We start from the raw sequence: 15,661 nt of genomic DNA on the forward strand, positions 1-15,661 counted from the left end.
CTGAAATATCTGCATGATCCCTGATCCCCTAATTTTTGTGAGCAGTGTAAATGTGCCATTGATGTGACTCCATTGTGTTTGTAACAAGATTTAAACCCAATAGCTATGCTGCCGTCCTAAAAATTTGTTCTTCCCGTTTGGGGGTCCTGACTGTTATCAGTGTGCGCCTGCTTTCTCCTGAGCGTGCTCTGAATCACCCACCCACAGCCACTCCCCAAACCTATCCCTCTCTCACTCTCAATCAACTCAGACAAGGATTCTAACCCAGGCTTTTGATGCTGTGATATTGTGATTTATAATACAAAAAATATACAGGGGGCCCTGGCCAGGTAGCTCAGTTAGAGCATCGTCCCAATATACCAAGGTTGTGGACTCAAGCCTCAGTCAGGGCACATACAAGAATCAACCAATGAATGTATAAATAAATAAGTGGAACAACAAACAGATGTCTCTCTCTCTTTCTCTCTCTCCCCTATCCTCTTTCTCTCAAATTTTTAAAAATGTATACACGGGTTAGCAAAAGTAGGTTTACAATTGTTCATATGGAAAAAGACATGTAGGTTATCATTACAATAGCTTTATTAACTCAAAAGAATGCCACAATACTACAGTGCACTTAGGTGCAATCTCATAAGTGGTCAAATCATGGACCTTCATTATTTACACATTCTTACTGTCTACTTACTATATTCAAGCACACTTTGGCACAGAGTTCTTTACTATCATCAATTTTTTTTTCCCCTGTGGCAGAGACAGAGAGAGTCAAAGAGAGGGACAGACAGCAGACAGGAAGGGAGAGAGATGAGAAACATCAACTCCTCGTTGCGGCTCCTTAGCTGTTCATTCACTGATTTCTCATATGTGCCCTGACCGGGGGGCTACAGCAGACCAAGTAACCCCCTGCTCGAGCCAGTGACCTTGGGCTCAAGCTGGTGAGCCTTGCTCAAACCAGATGAGCCCGTGCTCAAGCTGGTGACCTCGTGGTCTCAAACCTGGGTCCTCTACATCCCAGTCCAATGCTCTATCCACTGCGCCATCGCCTGGTCAGGCACTATCATCAATTTTTTGACATGCTTCCTTTTAAAATTTTTTTATTTTTCTTGAGGAAGAGAAAGAGGTAAGAAGCATCAACTTAAGCCCTGGCCCGGCCTGACCTGTGGTGGCGCAGTGGATAAAGCGTCGACCTGGAAATGCTGAGGTCACCGGTTCAAAACCCTGGGCTTGCCTGGTCAAAAAAAAAAAAAAAAAAAAAAAGAGAAAACCAATGGATGAATGTTTTAAAAAAACAACAACTGACCTGTGGTGGTGCAGTGGATAAAGCGTCAACCTGGAAATGCTGAGGTCGCCGGTTTGAAACCCTGGGCTTGCTTGGTCAAGGCACATATGGGAGTTGATGCTTCCAGCTCCTCCCCCACTCCTCTCTCTCTCCCTCTCTGTCTCTCTCTCTCCCTCTCTCTCTCCTCTCTAAAAATGAATAAATAAAATTAAAAAAAATGGCACTGTCATCAGGGTTCTCTCTAAGGTGGGCACCTGGGCAGCTGCCCAATGTGGAAAAAAAACAAAAAAAAAAGCTCTGGCCAGTTGGCTCAGTGGTAGAGTGTCGGCCTGGCGTGCAGACGTCCCGGGTTCGATTCCCGGCCAGGGCACACAGGAGAAGCGCCCATCTGCTTCTCCACCCCTCCCCCTCTCCTTCCTCTCTGTCTCTCTCTTCCCCTCCCGCAGCCAAGGCTCCTTTGGAGCAAAGATGGCCCAGGCACTGGGGATGGCTCCATGGCCTCTGCCTCAGGCGCTAGACTGGCTCTGGTCGCAACAGAGCGACGCCCCGAATGGGCAGAGCATCGCCCCTGGTGGGTGTGCCGGGTGGATCCCGGTCGGGCGCATGCGGGAGTCTGTCTGACTGCCTCCCCGTTTCCAGCTTCAGAAAAATACAAAAAAAGAAAAAAAAGAAGCATCAACGTATAGTTGTGGCACTTTAGTTGTTCATTGATTGCTTTTCATATGTGCCTTGATGGGGTAGGGGGCTCCAGCTGAACCAGTGACCCCTTGCTCAAGTCAGCAAGCATGTGGTCATTTCTGTGATCCCACACTCCAGCCAGGAACCTCAAGGTTTCGAACCTGAGATCTCAGTGTCCCAGGTCAACATTCTATCTACTGTGCCACCACCAGCAGTCAAGCCCCATCTCTTCATCTGGCTGTTCTTTAATATTGTTTAAAAAAATAAAATAAAGAAAGAAAGGTCTTGGCCGGTTGGCTCAGTAGTAGAGCATCAGCGGGGCGTGTGGAAGTCCCGGGTTCGATTCCCAGCTATGGCACATAGGAGAGGCGTCCATCTGCTTCTCCATCCTTATCCCTCTCTCTATCTCTCTCTTTCCCTCCCTCAGTCAAGGCTCCATGGGAGCAAATTTGGCCTGGGTACTGAGGATGGCTCCATGGCCTCCGACTCAGGCGCTAGAATTGCTCAGGTTCCAGTGGAGTGAAGCCCCAGATGGGCCAAGCATCGCCCCCTGGTGGGCATGCCGGGTGGATCCCGGTGAGGCGCATGAGGGAATCTGTCTGCCGCCCCCCCTGCTTCTCACTTCGCAAAAATACAAAAAAAGAAAAAGAAAAAAAAATTGCCTGACCAGATAGTGGCGTGGCATAGTGAACAGAGCATCGGATTGGGACACGGAGGACCCAGGTTCAAAACCCCGAGGTCACCAGCTTGAGCGCAGGCTCATCTGGTTTGAGCAAAGCTCACTAGCTTGGACCCAACGTCGCTGGCTTAAGCAAGGGGTCACTCTGTCTGCTGTAGCCTCCCCCCTTCAAGGCACATATGAGAAAGCAATCTTTGAACAACTAAGGTGCCGCAACGAAGAATTGATACTTCTCATCTCTTTCCCTTCCTGTCTGTCTCTCTCTCTCTGACTCTCTCTGTCTCTGTCACACACACACAAATCAACTGAGTAAATTTCAAGATCTAATTTTCTTTATTTAACAATTCATGAATAGAACAGCATCCCACCCAGCATAGAAAGGGGCTCTGAGAAGCTACACTAAATGAAGGCTTTTCTAGACAGAAAAGGGTGGGACAAGGAAATCATAAATAACAGAAAGGATTATGTCAGGCAAAGTCACCTTCCTTTGGGGAAAGGGGGGCAGTGTATATCATGTACATTATCTCATTAGTCTTGATCAGATAATTCCAGAACGACTAGTTAAAAGTCACATTTCTGGAAGAGGCTGAAACTGCAATTAAGTTTGCAGGTTGGGGCTTAGCACAGATGACTCCATTTTGGGCCTGTTGTTTTTTTCTAACAGTATTCTTTAATATCCTTTGTAATAAACTGGTAATCTAGTAAGTAAACTGGTTTTCTGAGTTTTGTGAGCAGCTCTAGCAAATTAATCAAACCAAGGAGGGGGTCAGGGGAATGTCTGATTTATAGCCAGCCAGTCAGAAGCACAGGTAATGACCTGGATTTGTGATTAGTGTCCAAAGTAGGGGTCAGTCTCATAGGATGAAGAATGGAACCCTTTTTAAAAAAAAATTTAAGTGAGAGGAGGGGGGTAGAGAGACAGACTCCTGCATGTGCCCTGACCAGGATCCACCTGGCAACCCCCATATGAGGCTGATGCTCAAATCAATCAAGCTATCCTTAGTGCCTGTGGCTGATGCTTGGACCCACCATGCTATCCTAAGTGCCTGGGGCCAATGCTCAAACCAATTGAGCCACTGGCTGTGGGAGGGGTAAAAGGAGAGAAGGGGGAGAGGGAGGAGGAGAGAAGCAAATGGTCGCTTCTCATGTGTGCTCTGACAAAGGATCAAACCCAGGATGTCTGCACGCTAGGCTGACGCTCTATTCACTGAATCAACCAGCCAGGGCCCAGGATAGAACCCTTAACCTGTAGAATCTGATGCTATTCTCCAGGTAGATAGTGTGAGAACTGAGTTGAATTGTAGGACACCCAGCTGGTGTCAGATAATTGTTTGATGGTGTTGAAAAAAACAGAACAGCCTGACCAGGTGGTGGCACAATGGATAGAGCGTCGGACTGGGATGTGGAGGACCCAGGTTTGAGACCCCGAGGTCACCAGCTTGAGCGCAGGCTCATCTGGTTTGAGCAAGGCTCACCAGCTTGAGCCCAAGGTCACTGGCTCGAGCAAGGGGTCACTCAGTCTGCTGTAGCCCCCTGGTCAAGGCACATATGAGAAATCAATCAATGAACAACTAAGGAGCCACAACGAAAAATTGATGTTTCTCATCTCTCTCCCTTCCTGTCTGTCTGTCCCTATCTGTCCCTCTCTCTGACTCTCTCTGTCTCTGCCACACACACAAAAAAAAAACACACAAAAAACAAACAAACAAAAAACCAGAACAGAGATAAAGGGTAATCCACATGTTGATCCCCAGCAAGGGCCTGAAGTCTGGGGAAGACAGGATGATAATAAACCATCAGAGTTCCCCACCCTTCCCACTGCAGGCTGTTTCTACCTCACCCAGCAGGTTGGAGTGGATTTTTCTGACAGGCTTCCATCCATAGATGGTGTTTATATCCATGTCCTAAGAGGTAGAGGGAGGAGGACCAGGATATCAGGAGTAAGAAGAAGTCTGAGGAGATGCCTGACCTGTGTTGGCGCAGTGGATAAAGTGTCAACCTGGAAACGCTGAGGTTGCTGGTTCAAAACCCTGGGCTTGCTTGGTCAAGGCACATATGGGAGTTGATGCTTTCTGCCCCTCCCCCCTTCTCTCTCTCTCTCTCTCTCTCTCTCTCCCCTCTCTATAATGAATAAATAAAATTAAAAAAGAAGAAGAAGAAGAAGTCTGAGGAAAGGGGATTTTCTGCTCAGAAATTATCCCTAGGGAGAAGGGACAGAAAATTAGACTGGGTGGGCTGGGGTCAATCATCTATGACTGTGATGCCTGGAATCTGACACTCCTATGGGTGTGACCCAGGATCTCTGGGAGGTTGGGATCCTGGAGTTGCCATGAAATCTGAGTCTGGCCCAGAGAAAAAGTCTCAGGGTAGAAGGAGAGTTAAGTCCACTCTGTGCCTGAAAGATGAACTTAAGGGAGGAGAGAAGGTTATACTTGTTATTTCTTTTTTTTTTCTTTCTTTCTTTCTTTTTTTTTTCTTTTAGCAAAAGAGAGAGAGAAACAAGAAGAAAGAGAGCCTGACCTGCGGTGGCGCAGTGGGTAAAAGCATACACCTGGAACACTGAGGTCGCTGGTTCGAAACCCCAGGCTTGCCTGGTCAAGGCACATACGGGAGTTGATGCTTTCTGCTCCTCCCTCCCTTCTCTGTCTCTCTCTCTCCTCTCTCTAAAATGAATAAATAAAATCTAAAAAAAAAAAAAGCCTGACCTGTGGTGGCGCAGTGGATAAAATGTCGACCTGGAAATGCTGAGGTCACCAGTTCGAAACCCTGGGCTTGCCTGGTCAAGGCACATATGGGAGTTGATGCTTCCAGCTCCTCCCCCCTTCTCTCTCTCTGTCTCTCTCTTTCCTCTCTCTCTCCTCTCTAAAAATGAAAATTAAAAAATTTAAAAAAATCTAAAAAAAAAGAAAAAGAAAGAAACATGAGAAGCATCAACTCATAGTTGTATAACTTAAGTCATTTATTGATTGCTTCTCATATGTGCCTAGACTGAAGGCATCAGGCTCAAGCAGAGCCAGTGACCCCTTGCTCAGGCCAGCAACTTTGGGCTTTAAAGTCAGCGACCTTTGGGCTCAACCCAGTGACCATAGGATAATTTTGATGATCCCACACTCAAGCCAGTGACCCTATGCTCAATCTGGTGAGCCTGCACTCAAGCCAGTGACCTTGGGGTTTTTGGGTTTTTTTTTTTAAGATTTTATTCAATTTTCAGAGAGGAGAGAGAGAGAGAAAGGGAAAGAGGGAGGGAGGGAGGGAGAGAGAGAGAGAGAGAGAGAGAGAAGGAGGGAGGAGCAGGAAGCATCAACTCCCATATGTGCCTTGACCAGGTAAGCCCAGGGTTTCGAACTGGCGACCTCAGTGTTCCAGGAAGACGCTTTATCCACTGCACCACCACAGGTCAGGCGACCTTGGGGTTTTGAACCTAGGACCTCAGGTCGATGTGTCCACTGCACCACCAGCAGTCAGGTTGTACTTGTTATTTCTGAGGGAGTAGCTGCTATAAGAAATGGCTTCATGCCTGACCAGGTGGCGGCGCAGTGGATAGAGCGTCGGACTGGGATGGAGAGGACCCAGGTTCGAGACCCTGAGGTTGCCAGCTTGAGTGCGGGCTCATCTGGTTTGAGCAAAAGCTCACCAGCTTGGACCTAAGGTCACTGGCTTGAGCAGGGGATTACTCGGTCTGCTGAAGGCCCGCGGTCAAGGCACATATGAGAAGGCAACCAATGAACAACTAAGTTGTTGCAATGCGCAACGAAAAGCTAGTGATTGATGCTTCTCATCTCTCTCTGTTCCTGTCTGTCTGTCCCTGTCTATCGCCCTCTCTGACTCTCTCTCTGTCTCCGTTAAAAAAAAAAAAAAGAAATGGCTTCATACAGCTGCTTATTGCTTATGAAACTGCAGATGTGGCCCTGGCCAGTTGGCTCAGTGGTAGAGCATCAACCCAGCATGTGGATGTACCAGGTTTGATTCCCATTCAGAGCACACAGGAGAAACGCCCGTCTATTTCTCCACCCCACCCCCCACTTCTTTCTCTCTCTCTCTCTCTCTCTTCCCCTTCTGCAGCCATGGCTGGCTCGATTGGAGCCATTTGGCCCCAGGCGCTGAGGATAGCTCCATAGCCTCCACCTCAGTCGCTAAGAAGAGCTAGTTTGTGGCCCTGGCCGGTTGGCTCAGTGGTAGAGCATTGGCCTGGCGTGCAGAAGTCCCAGGTTCGATTCCCGGCCAGGGCACACAGGAGAAGCGCCCATCTGCTTCTCCACCCCTCCCCCTCTCCTTCCTCTCTGTCTCTCTCTTCCCCTCCCACAGCGAGGCTCCATTGGAGCAAAGATGGCCCCGGCGCTGGGGATGCCTCCTTGGCCTCTCTGCCCCAGGCGCTAGAGTGGCTCTGGTCTCAACAGAGCGAAGCCCCAGAGGGGCAGAGCATTGCCCCCTGGTGGGCGTGCCGGGTGGACCCCGATCGGGAGCATGCGGGAGTCTGTCTGACTGTCTCTCCCCGTTTCCAGCTTCAGAAAAATACAAAAAAAAAAAAAAAAAAAAAAAAGAGCTGGTTTGCTGAACAACAGAGCAACAGCCTAGATAGGCAGAACATTGCCCCCTAGTGGGCTCACCGGGTGGATCCTAGTTGGGGCACATGTGGAAGTCTGTCTCACTATATCCCCTCCTCCCATTAAAAACAAAACAGCCTTTTTCCTGGTGGACGTCGCGGAGTGAGCATCGCTGAAGTCTATTCTCCTGCAGTCATCATGTCTAAGTCAGAGTCTCCCAAGGAGCCAGAACAGCTGCGGAAGCTCTTTATTGGTGGTTTGAGCTTTGAAACAACCGATGAGAGTCTGAGGAGCCATTTTGAGCAATGGGGAACGCTCACAGACTGTGTGGTGATGAGAGATCCAAATACCAAGCGCTCCAGAGGCTTTGGGTTTGTCACCTATGCCACTGTGGAGGAGGTGGATGCAGCCATGAATGCAAGGTCACACAAGGTGGATGGAAGAGTTGTGGAACCAAAGAGGGCTGTTTCGAGAGAAGATTCTCAAAGACCTGGTGCCCACTTAACCGTGAAAAAGATCTTTGTCGGTGGTATTAAAGAAGACACTGAAGAACACCACCTGAGAGATTATTTTGAACAGTATAGAAAAATTGAAGTGATTGAAATTATGACTGACAGAGGCAGTGGCAAAAAGAGAGGCTTTGCTTTTGTAACCTTTGATGACCATGATTCTGTAGACAAGATTGTCATTCAGAAATATACTGTGAATGGCCACAACTGTGAAGTAAGGAAAGCCCTATCTAAGCAAGAGATGGCTAGTGCTTCATCCAGCCAAAGAGGTCGAAGTGGTTCTGGAAACTTCGGAGGTGGTCGTGGAGGTGGTTTTGGTGGGAATGACAACTTTGGTCGTGGAGGAAATTTCAGTGGTCGAGGTGGCTTTGGAGGCAGCCGTGGTGGAGGTGGATATGGTGGCAGTGGGGATGGCTATAATGGATTTGGTAACGATGGAAGCAATTTTGGAGGTGGCGGAAGCTACAATGATTTTGGCAATTACAACAATCAATCTTCAAATTTTGGACCCATGAAGGGAGGAAACTTTGGAGGCCGAAGCTCTGGTCCCTATGGTGGTGGAGGCCAGTACTTTGCCAAACCTCGAAACCAAGGTGGCTATGGTGGTTCCAGCAGCAGCAGTAGCTATGGCAGTGGCAGAAGGTTTTAATTACTGCCAGTAAACAAAGCTTAGCAGGAGAGGAGAGCCAGAGAAGTGACAGGGAAGCTACAGGTTACAACAGATTTGTGAACTCAGCCAAGCACAGTGGTGGCAGGGCCTAGCTGCTACAAAGAAGACATGTTTTAGACAATACTCATGTGAATGGGCAAAAAAACTCGAGGACTGTATTTGTGACTAATTGTATAACAGGTTATTTTAGTTTCTGTTCTGTGGAAAGTGTAAAGCATTCCAACAAGGGTTTTTAATGTAGTTTTTCTTTTTCTTTTTTTTTTTTTGCACCCATGCTGTTGATTGCTAAATGTAATAGTCTGATCATGACGCTGAATAAATGTGTCTTTTTTTAAAAAAAAAAAAAAAAAAAAAAAAAAAACAAAGTGGGGCCTGATCAGGCGGTGGCGCAGTGGATAGAGTGTCGGACTGGGATGCAGAGGACCCAGGTTCGAGACCCCAGGGTCGCCAGCTTGAGTGCGGGCTCATCTGGTTTGAGCAAAAGCCCACCAGCTTGAACCCAAGGTTGCTGGCCCCAGCAAGGGGCTACTCGGTCTGCTGAAGGCCCGCGGTCAAGGCACATATGAGAAAGCAGTCAATGAACAACTAAGGTGTTGCAACGCGCAATGAAAAACTAATGATTGATGCTTCACATCTCTCTCCATTCCTGTCTGTCTGTCCCTGTCTATCCCTCTCTCTGACTCACTCTTTGTCTCTGTAAAAAAAAAAACAAAAAACAACAACAACAAAAAAAAAACAAAGTGGGGAGCAACTTGTTTAAGGTAAGGAAGGGTCACGTGTTAGGATGGGATCTTCCTGAGGAGATCAGAAGTGGCTCCTGGCCTGACGGACCAGCTTTCAGACCCGAGGGGTGGGCACTGGGTAGGGAAAGGTCAACATACAGAAGGAACATAGTCATGGCCAGCAGGAAGCAGGTAGGCAGGTGCTGGGAACTGGACTGATGGAAATAATAGCGTCTGCAGAACTCACACAGGCAACTTTATAGGCTGAGGCCAGATAGGAAAAGCACCAGACCAAAGATGAGGCAAAAACACTAGGCACCATTATGTAGCAAGCATCATATTTCAAGACCTGGGAGGAGAGCAGAAGGGAATGTGGTCTTAGGCTTCAGCTAGACATTGGGTTAGCTACTCACACATCCTACCTCCTATGTGTGCAGGGAAAGGGCAGTGACAGAGGTGGCCTCCAGACCAGCAAACAGAACCCCCCTTATCTTCTTGTAGCTGCCCCACTGGCTATCTTTGTTTTTTATGCTCTCAGGAAGTTTAGGTTTAGGTGAGGCAAGAAGCAGAGTGGTAAGGTAGAATGGACCCAATTCAGTATCTAGTGAGCAAAGGGGGAAAGCCTCTCCTGCACCCCCTCCTTGCACCATCCAGAAAGCATCACGGTGTACTAACAGGGACAGGAAGGCTCTGAGTGCGATGCTCCAGAGCCTCTCTGCTTTACTGCTAGACTAGCCTACTTGTTTTGCAGTTTTCTTTTCCTTTTTTTTTAAGATTTTTTTTTTTTGTATTTTTCTGAAGCTGGAAACGGGGAGAGACAGTCAGACAGACTCCCGCATGCGCCCGACTGGGATCCACCCGGCATGCCCACCAGGGGGCGATGCTCTGCCCCTCCGGGGCGTCACTCTGCCGTGACCAGAGCCACTCCAGCGCCTGGGGCAGAGGCCAAGGAGCCATCCCCAGTGCCCGGGCCATCTTTGCTCCAATGGCTGCGGGAGGGGAAGAGAGAGACAGAGAGGAAGGAGGTGGGGTGGAGAAGCAAATGGGCGCCTCTCCTATGTGCCCTGGCCGGGAATCGAACCCGGGTCCCCCACACGCCAGGCCGACGCTCTACCGCTGAGCGAACCGGCCAGGGCCTTAAGATTTTATTTATTCATTTTAAAGAGGAGAGAGAGTGAAGGGAGGAGGAGCAGGAAGCATCAACTCCCATATGTACCTTGACCAGGGAAGCCAGGGTTTTGAACCAGTGACCTCAGCATTCCAGGTTGACGCTTTATTCACTGCACCACAACAGGTCAGGCTCGTTTTACAGTTTTCTAATTCCTAACTCCCATTCCTCCACTTTAATCCTTCCACATATCCCATTTCAGGGTCCCATCCATCCCATTCCTCTGGGCTACAGAGCATCTCCTGGGATGAACTCCTGGCAGTGAGCTGGCTGGAAGAGAGGAGGTGGAGGGACTAGTTCTGGACTTTCTAAAGTCTCTATTTATCAACCTGACCAGACAGCTCAGTTGGTTACAGCATCATCCTGAAGCGCAGAGGTTGCCGATTTGATCCTTGGTCAGGGCACATACAGGAACAGATCAATATTCCTGTTTCTTTCTCCCTCTCTCCCTTCCTTGCTCTCTAAAATCAATAAAATCAACATTTAAAAAACTCTCTATTATTAATTCATCCTCCTAACAACCTGTAAGGCATATGCTGTTGGCCCTGGCCAGGTAGATCAATTGGTTAGACTCTAACCATTAGAGCACTGTCCTGATACACCAAGGTAGTGGATTCAATCCCCGGTCAGGACATACATAGGCAAGAATTAACCAACAGCCTGACCTGTGGTGGCGCAGTGGATAAAGCATCGACCTGGAATGCTGAGGTCGCCGGTTCAAAACCCTGGGCTTGTCTGGTCAGGGCACATATGGGAGTTGATGCTTCCTGCCCCTCCCCTCTCTCTCTCTCTCTCTCTCTCTCTCTCTCCTCTCTAAAATGAATAAATAAAAAAATTTAAAAAATTTAAAAAAAGAATTAACCAACGAATGCATAAATAAATGGAACAATAAATCAATGTTTCTCTCTCCATTCTTCTCTAAAAAAATTAAAAAGGCAGGTACTGTTATTGTACCCATTTTAGAGATGAGGAAAAAAACCTCAAAGAGGTTAAATAACTTGTTCAGGGTTATTCACCTATAAAAGATTGGGCCATTCTGACCTGTGGTGGCGTAGTGGATAAAGCGTCGACCTAGAATGCTGATATTGCCTGACCAGGCGGTGGTGCAGTGGATAGAGCATCGGACTGGGATGCAGAGGACCCAGGTTCGAGACCTCAAGGTCGCCAGCTTGAGCGTGGGCTCATCTGGTTTGAGCAAAAGTCTACCAGCTTGAACCCAAGGTCGCTGGGTCCAACAAGGAGTTACTCGGTCTGCTGAAGACTCGCGGTCAAGGCACATATGAGAAAGCAATTAATGAACAACTAAGGTGTTGCAAGCGCAATGGAAAACTAATGATTGATGCTTCTCATCTCTCTCCGTTCCTGTCTGTCTGTCCCTGTCTATCCCTCACTCTGACTCACTTTCTGTCTCTGAAATAAATAAAGACTTAAAAAAAAATACTTTAATAGAATGCTGATGTTGCCGGTTCAAAACCCTGCACTTATCTGGTCAAGGCACATATGAGAGTTGATGCTTCCTGCTCCTCCCCCCTTTCTCTCTCTCTCTCTCTCTCTCTCTCTCTCTCTCTCTCTCTCTCTCTCCCCTCTCTAAAATGAATTAAAATTAAAAAAAAAAAAAAAAAAAAAAGATTGGGCCAGGATTCAATACAGGGGTGTGTATAGCAAGAGTCCATGCTCTGAATCATTGTGTTATGATTACTCCAGTGATCCCCACTTTAGTTCACAGTTCCTCCAAATCTCAATCTTCCTTTCCATCCTTCCACTCACTCACTCTCCAGATTCATTAAGGTGCCAAATTGTATCAATTCTCCTTCTTCCCCCAGACCCACCACAAAGGCCCTGATTCAGGTCCTTGTTACTTTCCACCAGGATTCTGTCTCTTTTTTTTTTTTTTTTTTTTTGCATTTTTCTGAAGCTGGAAACAGGGAGAGACAGTCAGACAGACTCCCGCATGCGCCCGACCGGGATCCACCCGGCACGCCCACCAGGGGCGACGCTCTGCCCACCAGGGGGCGATGCTCTGCCCATCCTGGGCGTCGCCATGTTGCGACCAGAGCCACTCTAGCGCCTGGGGCAGAGGCCACAGAGCCATCCCCAGCGCCCGGGCCATGTTTGCTCCAATGGAGCCTTGGCTGCGGGAGGGGAAGAGAGAGACAGAGAGGAAAGCGCGGCGGAGGGGTGGAGAAGCAAATGGGCGCTTCTCCTATGTGCCCTGGCCGGGAATCGAACCCGGGTCCTCCGCACGCTAGGCCGTCATTTTTTTTTTTTAAAGATTATCCACATCTTTTTTTGTTGTTGTTGTTTTTTTTGTTTTTTTGTTTTTTATTCATTTTAGAAAGGAGAGAGAGAGAGAGAAGGGGGGAGGAGCAGGAAGCATCAACTCCCATATGTGCCTTGACCAGGCAAGCCCAGGGTTTCGAACTGGCGACCTCAGCATTTCCAGGTCGATGCTTTATCCACTGCGCCACCACAGGTCAGGCCTTTTTTTTTTTTTTTTTTTAAAGAGACAGAGAGAGAGTCAGAGAGAGGGATAGACAGACAGGAAAGGAGAGATGAGAAGCATCAATCATCAGTTTTTTATTGCGACACCTTAGTTGTTCATTGATTGATTTCTCATATGTGCCTTGACCGCAGGCCTTCAGCAGACTGAGTAACCCCTTGCTCAAGCCAGCGACCTTAGGTCCAAGCTGGTGAGCTTTGGTCAAACTAGATGAGCCTGCGCTCAAGATGGTGACCTCAGGGTCTCGAACCTGGTTCCTCCGTATCCCAGTCTGATGCTCTATCCACTGCGCGACCGCCTGGTTACGCTCTGTCCCATTTTTATGCTTAGTATTTGTTGTATAAAGGTAGTGTGAGTATATTGAAGAAAATTTGAAAAGTGGCAAAGAAAAATCCACCTAGAATTCAATCATCTTATTACACCATTGTGCTTTCTTCCCATGTATTTTTTCCTATGAATAGACTCCTTTACATAATTGCAACCCGTTCATATGATACTTTATCATACTTTTTCAGTTAACATTTATCGTGTTTTATCACATTCTTTTAAATGTTTTTTTTTTCTTTTAAATGTTTTATTTATTGCCCTGGCCGGTTTGCTCAGTGGTAGAGCGTCGGCCTGGCGTGCAGGAGTCCCGGGTTCAATTCCCGGCCAGGGCACACAGGAGAAGCGCCCATCTGCTTCTCCACCCCTCCCCCTCTCCTTCCTCTCTGTCTCTCTCTTCCCCTCCCGCAGCCAGGGCTCCACTGGAGCAAAGTTGGCCCGTGCGCTGAGGATGGCTCTGTGGCCTCTGCCTCAGGCACTGGAATGGCTCTGGTTGCAACAGAGCAATGCCTCAGATGGGCAGAGCATCGCCCCCTGGAGGGCGTACCGAGTGGATCCCGGTCGGGCACATGTGGGAGTCTGACTGCCTCCCCATTTCCAACTTCAGAAAAATACAAAAAAAAAAAAAAAGTGAAAAGAAAATCGAGTGAAAAAGTATTTGCAAATCATATATCTGATAAGATATATCTACACTGACCAGGTGGTGCAGTAGATATGGCGTTGACCTGGGACACTGTGAACCTAGGTTTGAACCTTGAGGTCCCCAGCTTGAGCACAGGCTCATTGGCTTGAGCATGAACTCACCAGTTTATGTTCGGGGTTGCTGGCTTGAGCATGGGATCATAGACATGATCCCCTGGTTGCTGGCTTGAGTGCAAGGGTCACTGGCTTGAGCAAGGGGCCACTCACTGGCTTGGCCTAAGCCCGCCCAACAAGGCACGTATGAGAGGCAATCAATGAACTAAAATGACGCAACTGAGTTGATACTTCTCATCTTTCTCCCTTCACATTCCTCAATAAAATAAAAAAATCACAATAGGTTGTGGTGATGGTTGAACAACACTATAAATACACTAAAAGCCATTAAATTGTAAACTTCAAATGGGTGAATTGTATGATATGTGAATTATATCTCAAAAGCTGTTATATTTTTTTATTTACTAGGAAAAATACCTTTGTTTGTTTAATAAACTGAAAAGATCCATGTTATTTTAATATACTCATTTGTTTACTGGTTTTTTTAAGTAATTTCATTCATTCATTCATTTATTTATTTATTTATTTTTGTATTTTTCCGAAGCCAGAAACAGGGAGGCAGTCAGACAGACTCCTGCATGCCCACCAGGGGGCGATGCTCTGCCCATCCAGGGTGTCGCTCTGTTGTGACCAGAGCCACTCTAGCACCTGAGGCAGAGGCCACAGAGCCAACCTCAGCGCCCGGGCAAACTTTGCTCCAGTGGAGCCTTGGCTGCAGGAGGGGAAGAGAAAGATAGAGAGGAAGGAGAGGGGGAGGGGTGGAGAAGCAGATGGGCGTTTCTCCTGTGTGCCCTGGCTGGGAATCAAACCCGGGACTCCTGCACGACAGGCCGATGCTCTTCCACTGAGCCAACCGGCCAGGGCTGTTTACTGTTTATGTTATTCTTAGTACTTCCTCCACTGAAATTCTCCTTTATCAATTTATCTATTGAGCCTCTTTTTTTAAACCTATTTTGCATGAGTTACACAAAAAGATTGTAATTCCTTATATTTGCTGTAAATATATCTCCCAGTGTGCTTGCCTTTTTTTTGGGGGGGGCATAAATCCAGTTTGTTTTTTATTTATACACACTTACAAAGTTGTAAATTTAGTCTGTATATAGTTAAAGTGATCATTCTTTTTTCCTTTTCTTTTTATATGTTTTTATTTATTGATTTATTTTATTTTATTATTATTTTTTTTTTTTTTTTTTTCCGAAGCTGGAAACGGGGAGGCAGCCAACAGACTCTCGCATGCGCCCGACCGGGATCCACCTGGCACGCCCACCAGGGGGCGATGTTCTGCCCATCCGGGGCATCGCTCCGCCGCGACCAGAGCCATTCTAGCGCCTGGGGCAGAGGCCAAGGAGCCATCCCCAGCACCCAGGCCATCCTTTGCTCCAATGGAGCCTCAGCTGCGGGAGGGGAAGAGAGAGACAGAGAGGAAGGAGAGGGGGAGGGGTGGAGAAGCAGATGGGCGCCTCTCCTGTGTGCCCTGGCCAGGAATCGAACCCGGGACTTCCGCACGCCAGGCCGACACTCTACCGCTGAGCCAACCAGCCAGGGCCTATTGATTTATTTTAGAGAGAGTGAAACACTGATTTGTTGTTCCACTTATTTATGCATTCTTGTATGTGCCCTGATTGAGGATAAAACCCACAACCTTGGCATATTGGGACAAAGCTATAACCAATAGAGCTACCTGGCCTAGTCTGTCTTTTTTTTTTGTATTGAGGTGAAATTCACTCTTTTCTTTCTGATTCTTCCTATGGTATTTAAACTTTCAAGTTTGCCCTCCCTACACATACTCCTAGATGATTGATGAATATTATTTCATAGGGTTTTTTTTCTAATTT

The 15,661-nt window shown here is 47.6% G+C and overlaps 1 protein-coding gene across 2 annotated transcripts; it reads left to right on the forward strand.

Annotated features, from left to right (window-relative positions):
* Window positions 1–7,315: 7,315 nt before the first annotated feature.
* On the forward strand, window positions 7,316–8,584 carry LOC136310805 (heterogeneous nuclear ribonucleoprotein A1-like). Of its 2 annotated transcripts, XM_066239755.1 has the most exons (2): window positions 7,316–7,955; window positions 8,049–8,584. In XM_066239755.1, the coding sequence occupies exons 1-2, from the start codon at window positions 7,376–7,378 to the stop codon at window positions 8,333–8,335; spliced, it is 867 nt and encodes a 288-aa protein (XP_066095852.1). In that variant the 5' UTR covers window positions 7,316–7,375; the 3' UTR covers window positions 8,336–8,584. The 2 variants fall into 2 exon arrangements, with proteins under 2 accessions (XP_066095852.1, XP_066095851.1); XM_066239754.1 differs by having other exon boundaries at window positions 7,316–8,584.
* Window positions 8,585–15,661: the final 7,077 nt, after the last annotated feature.

This window comes from Saccopteryx bilineata, chromosome 7, assembly GCF_036850765.1.
Source record: "Saccopteryx bilineata isolate mSacBil1 chromosome 7, mSacBil1_pri_phased_curated, whole genome shotgun sequence".
NCBI lineage: Eukaryota > Metazoa > Chordata > Mammalia > Chiroptera > Emballonuridae > Saccopteryx > Saccopteryx bilineata.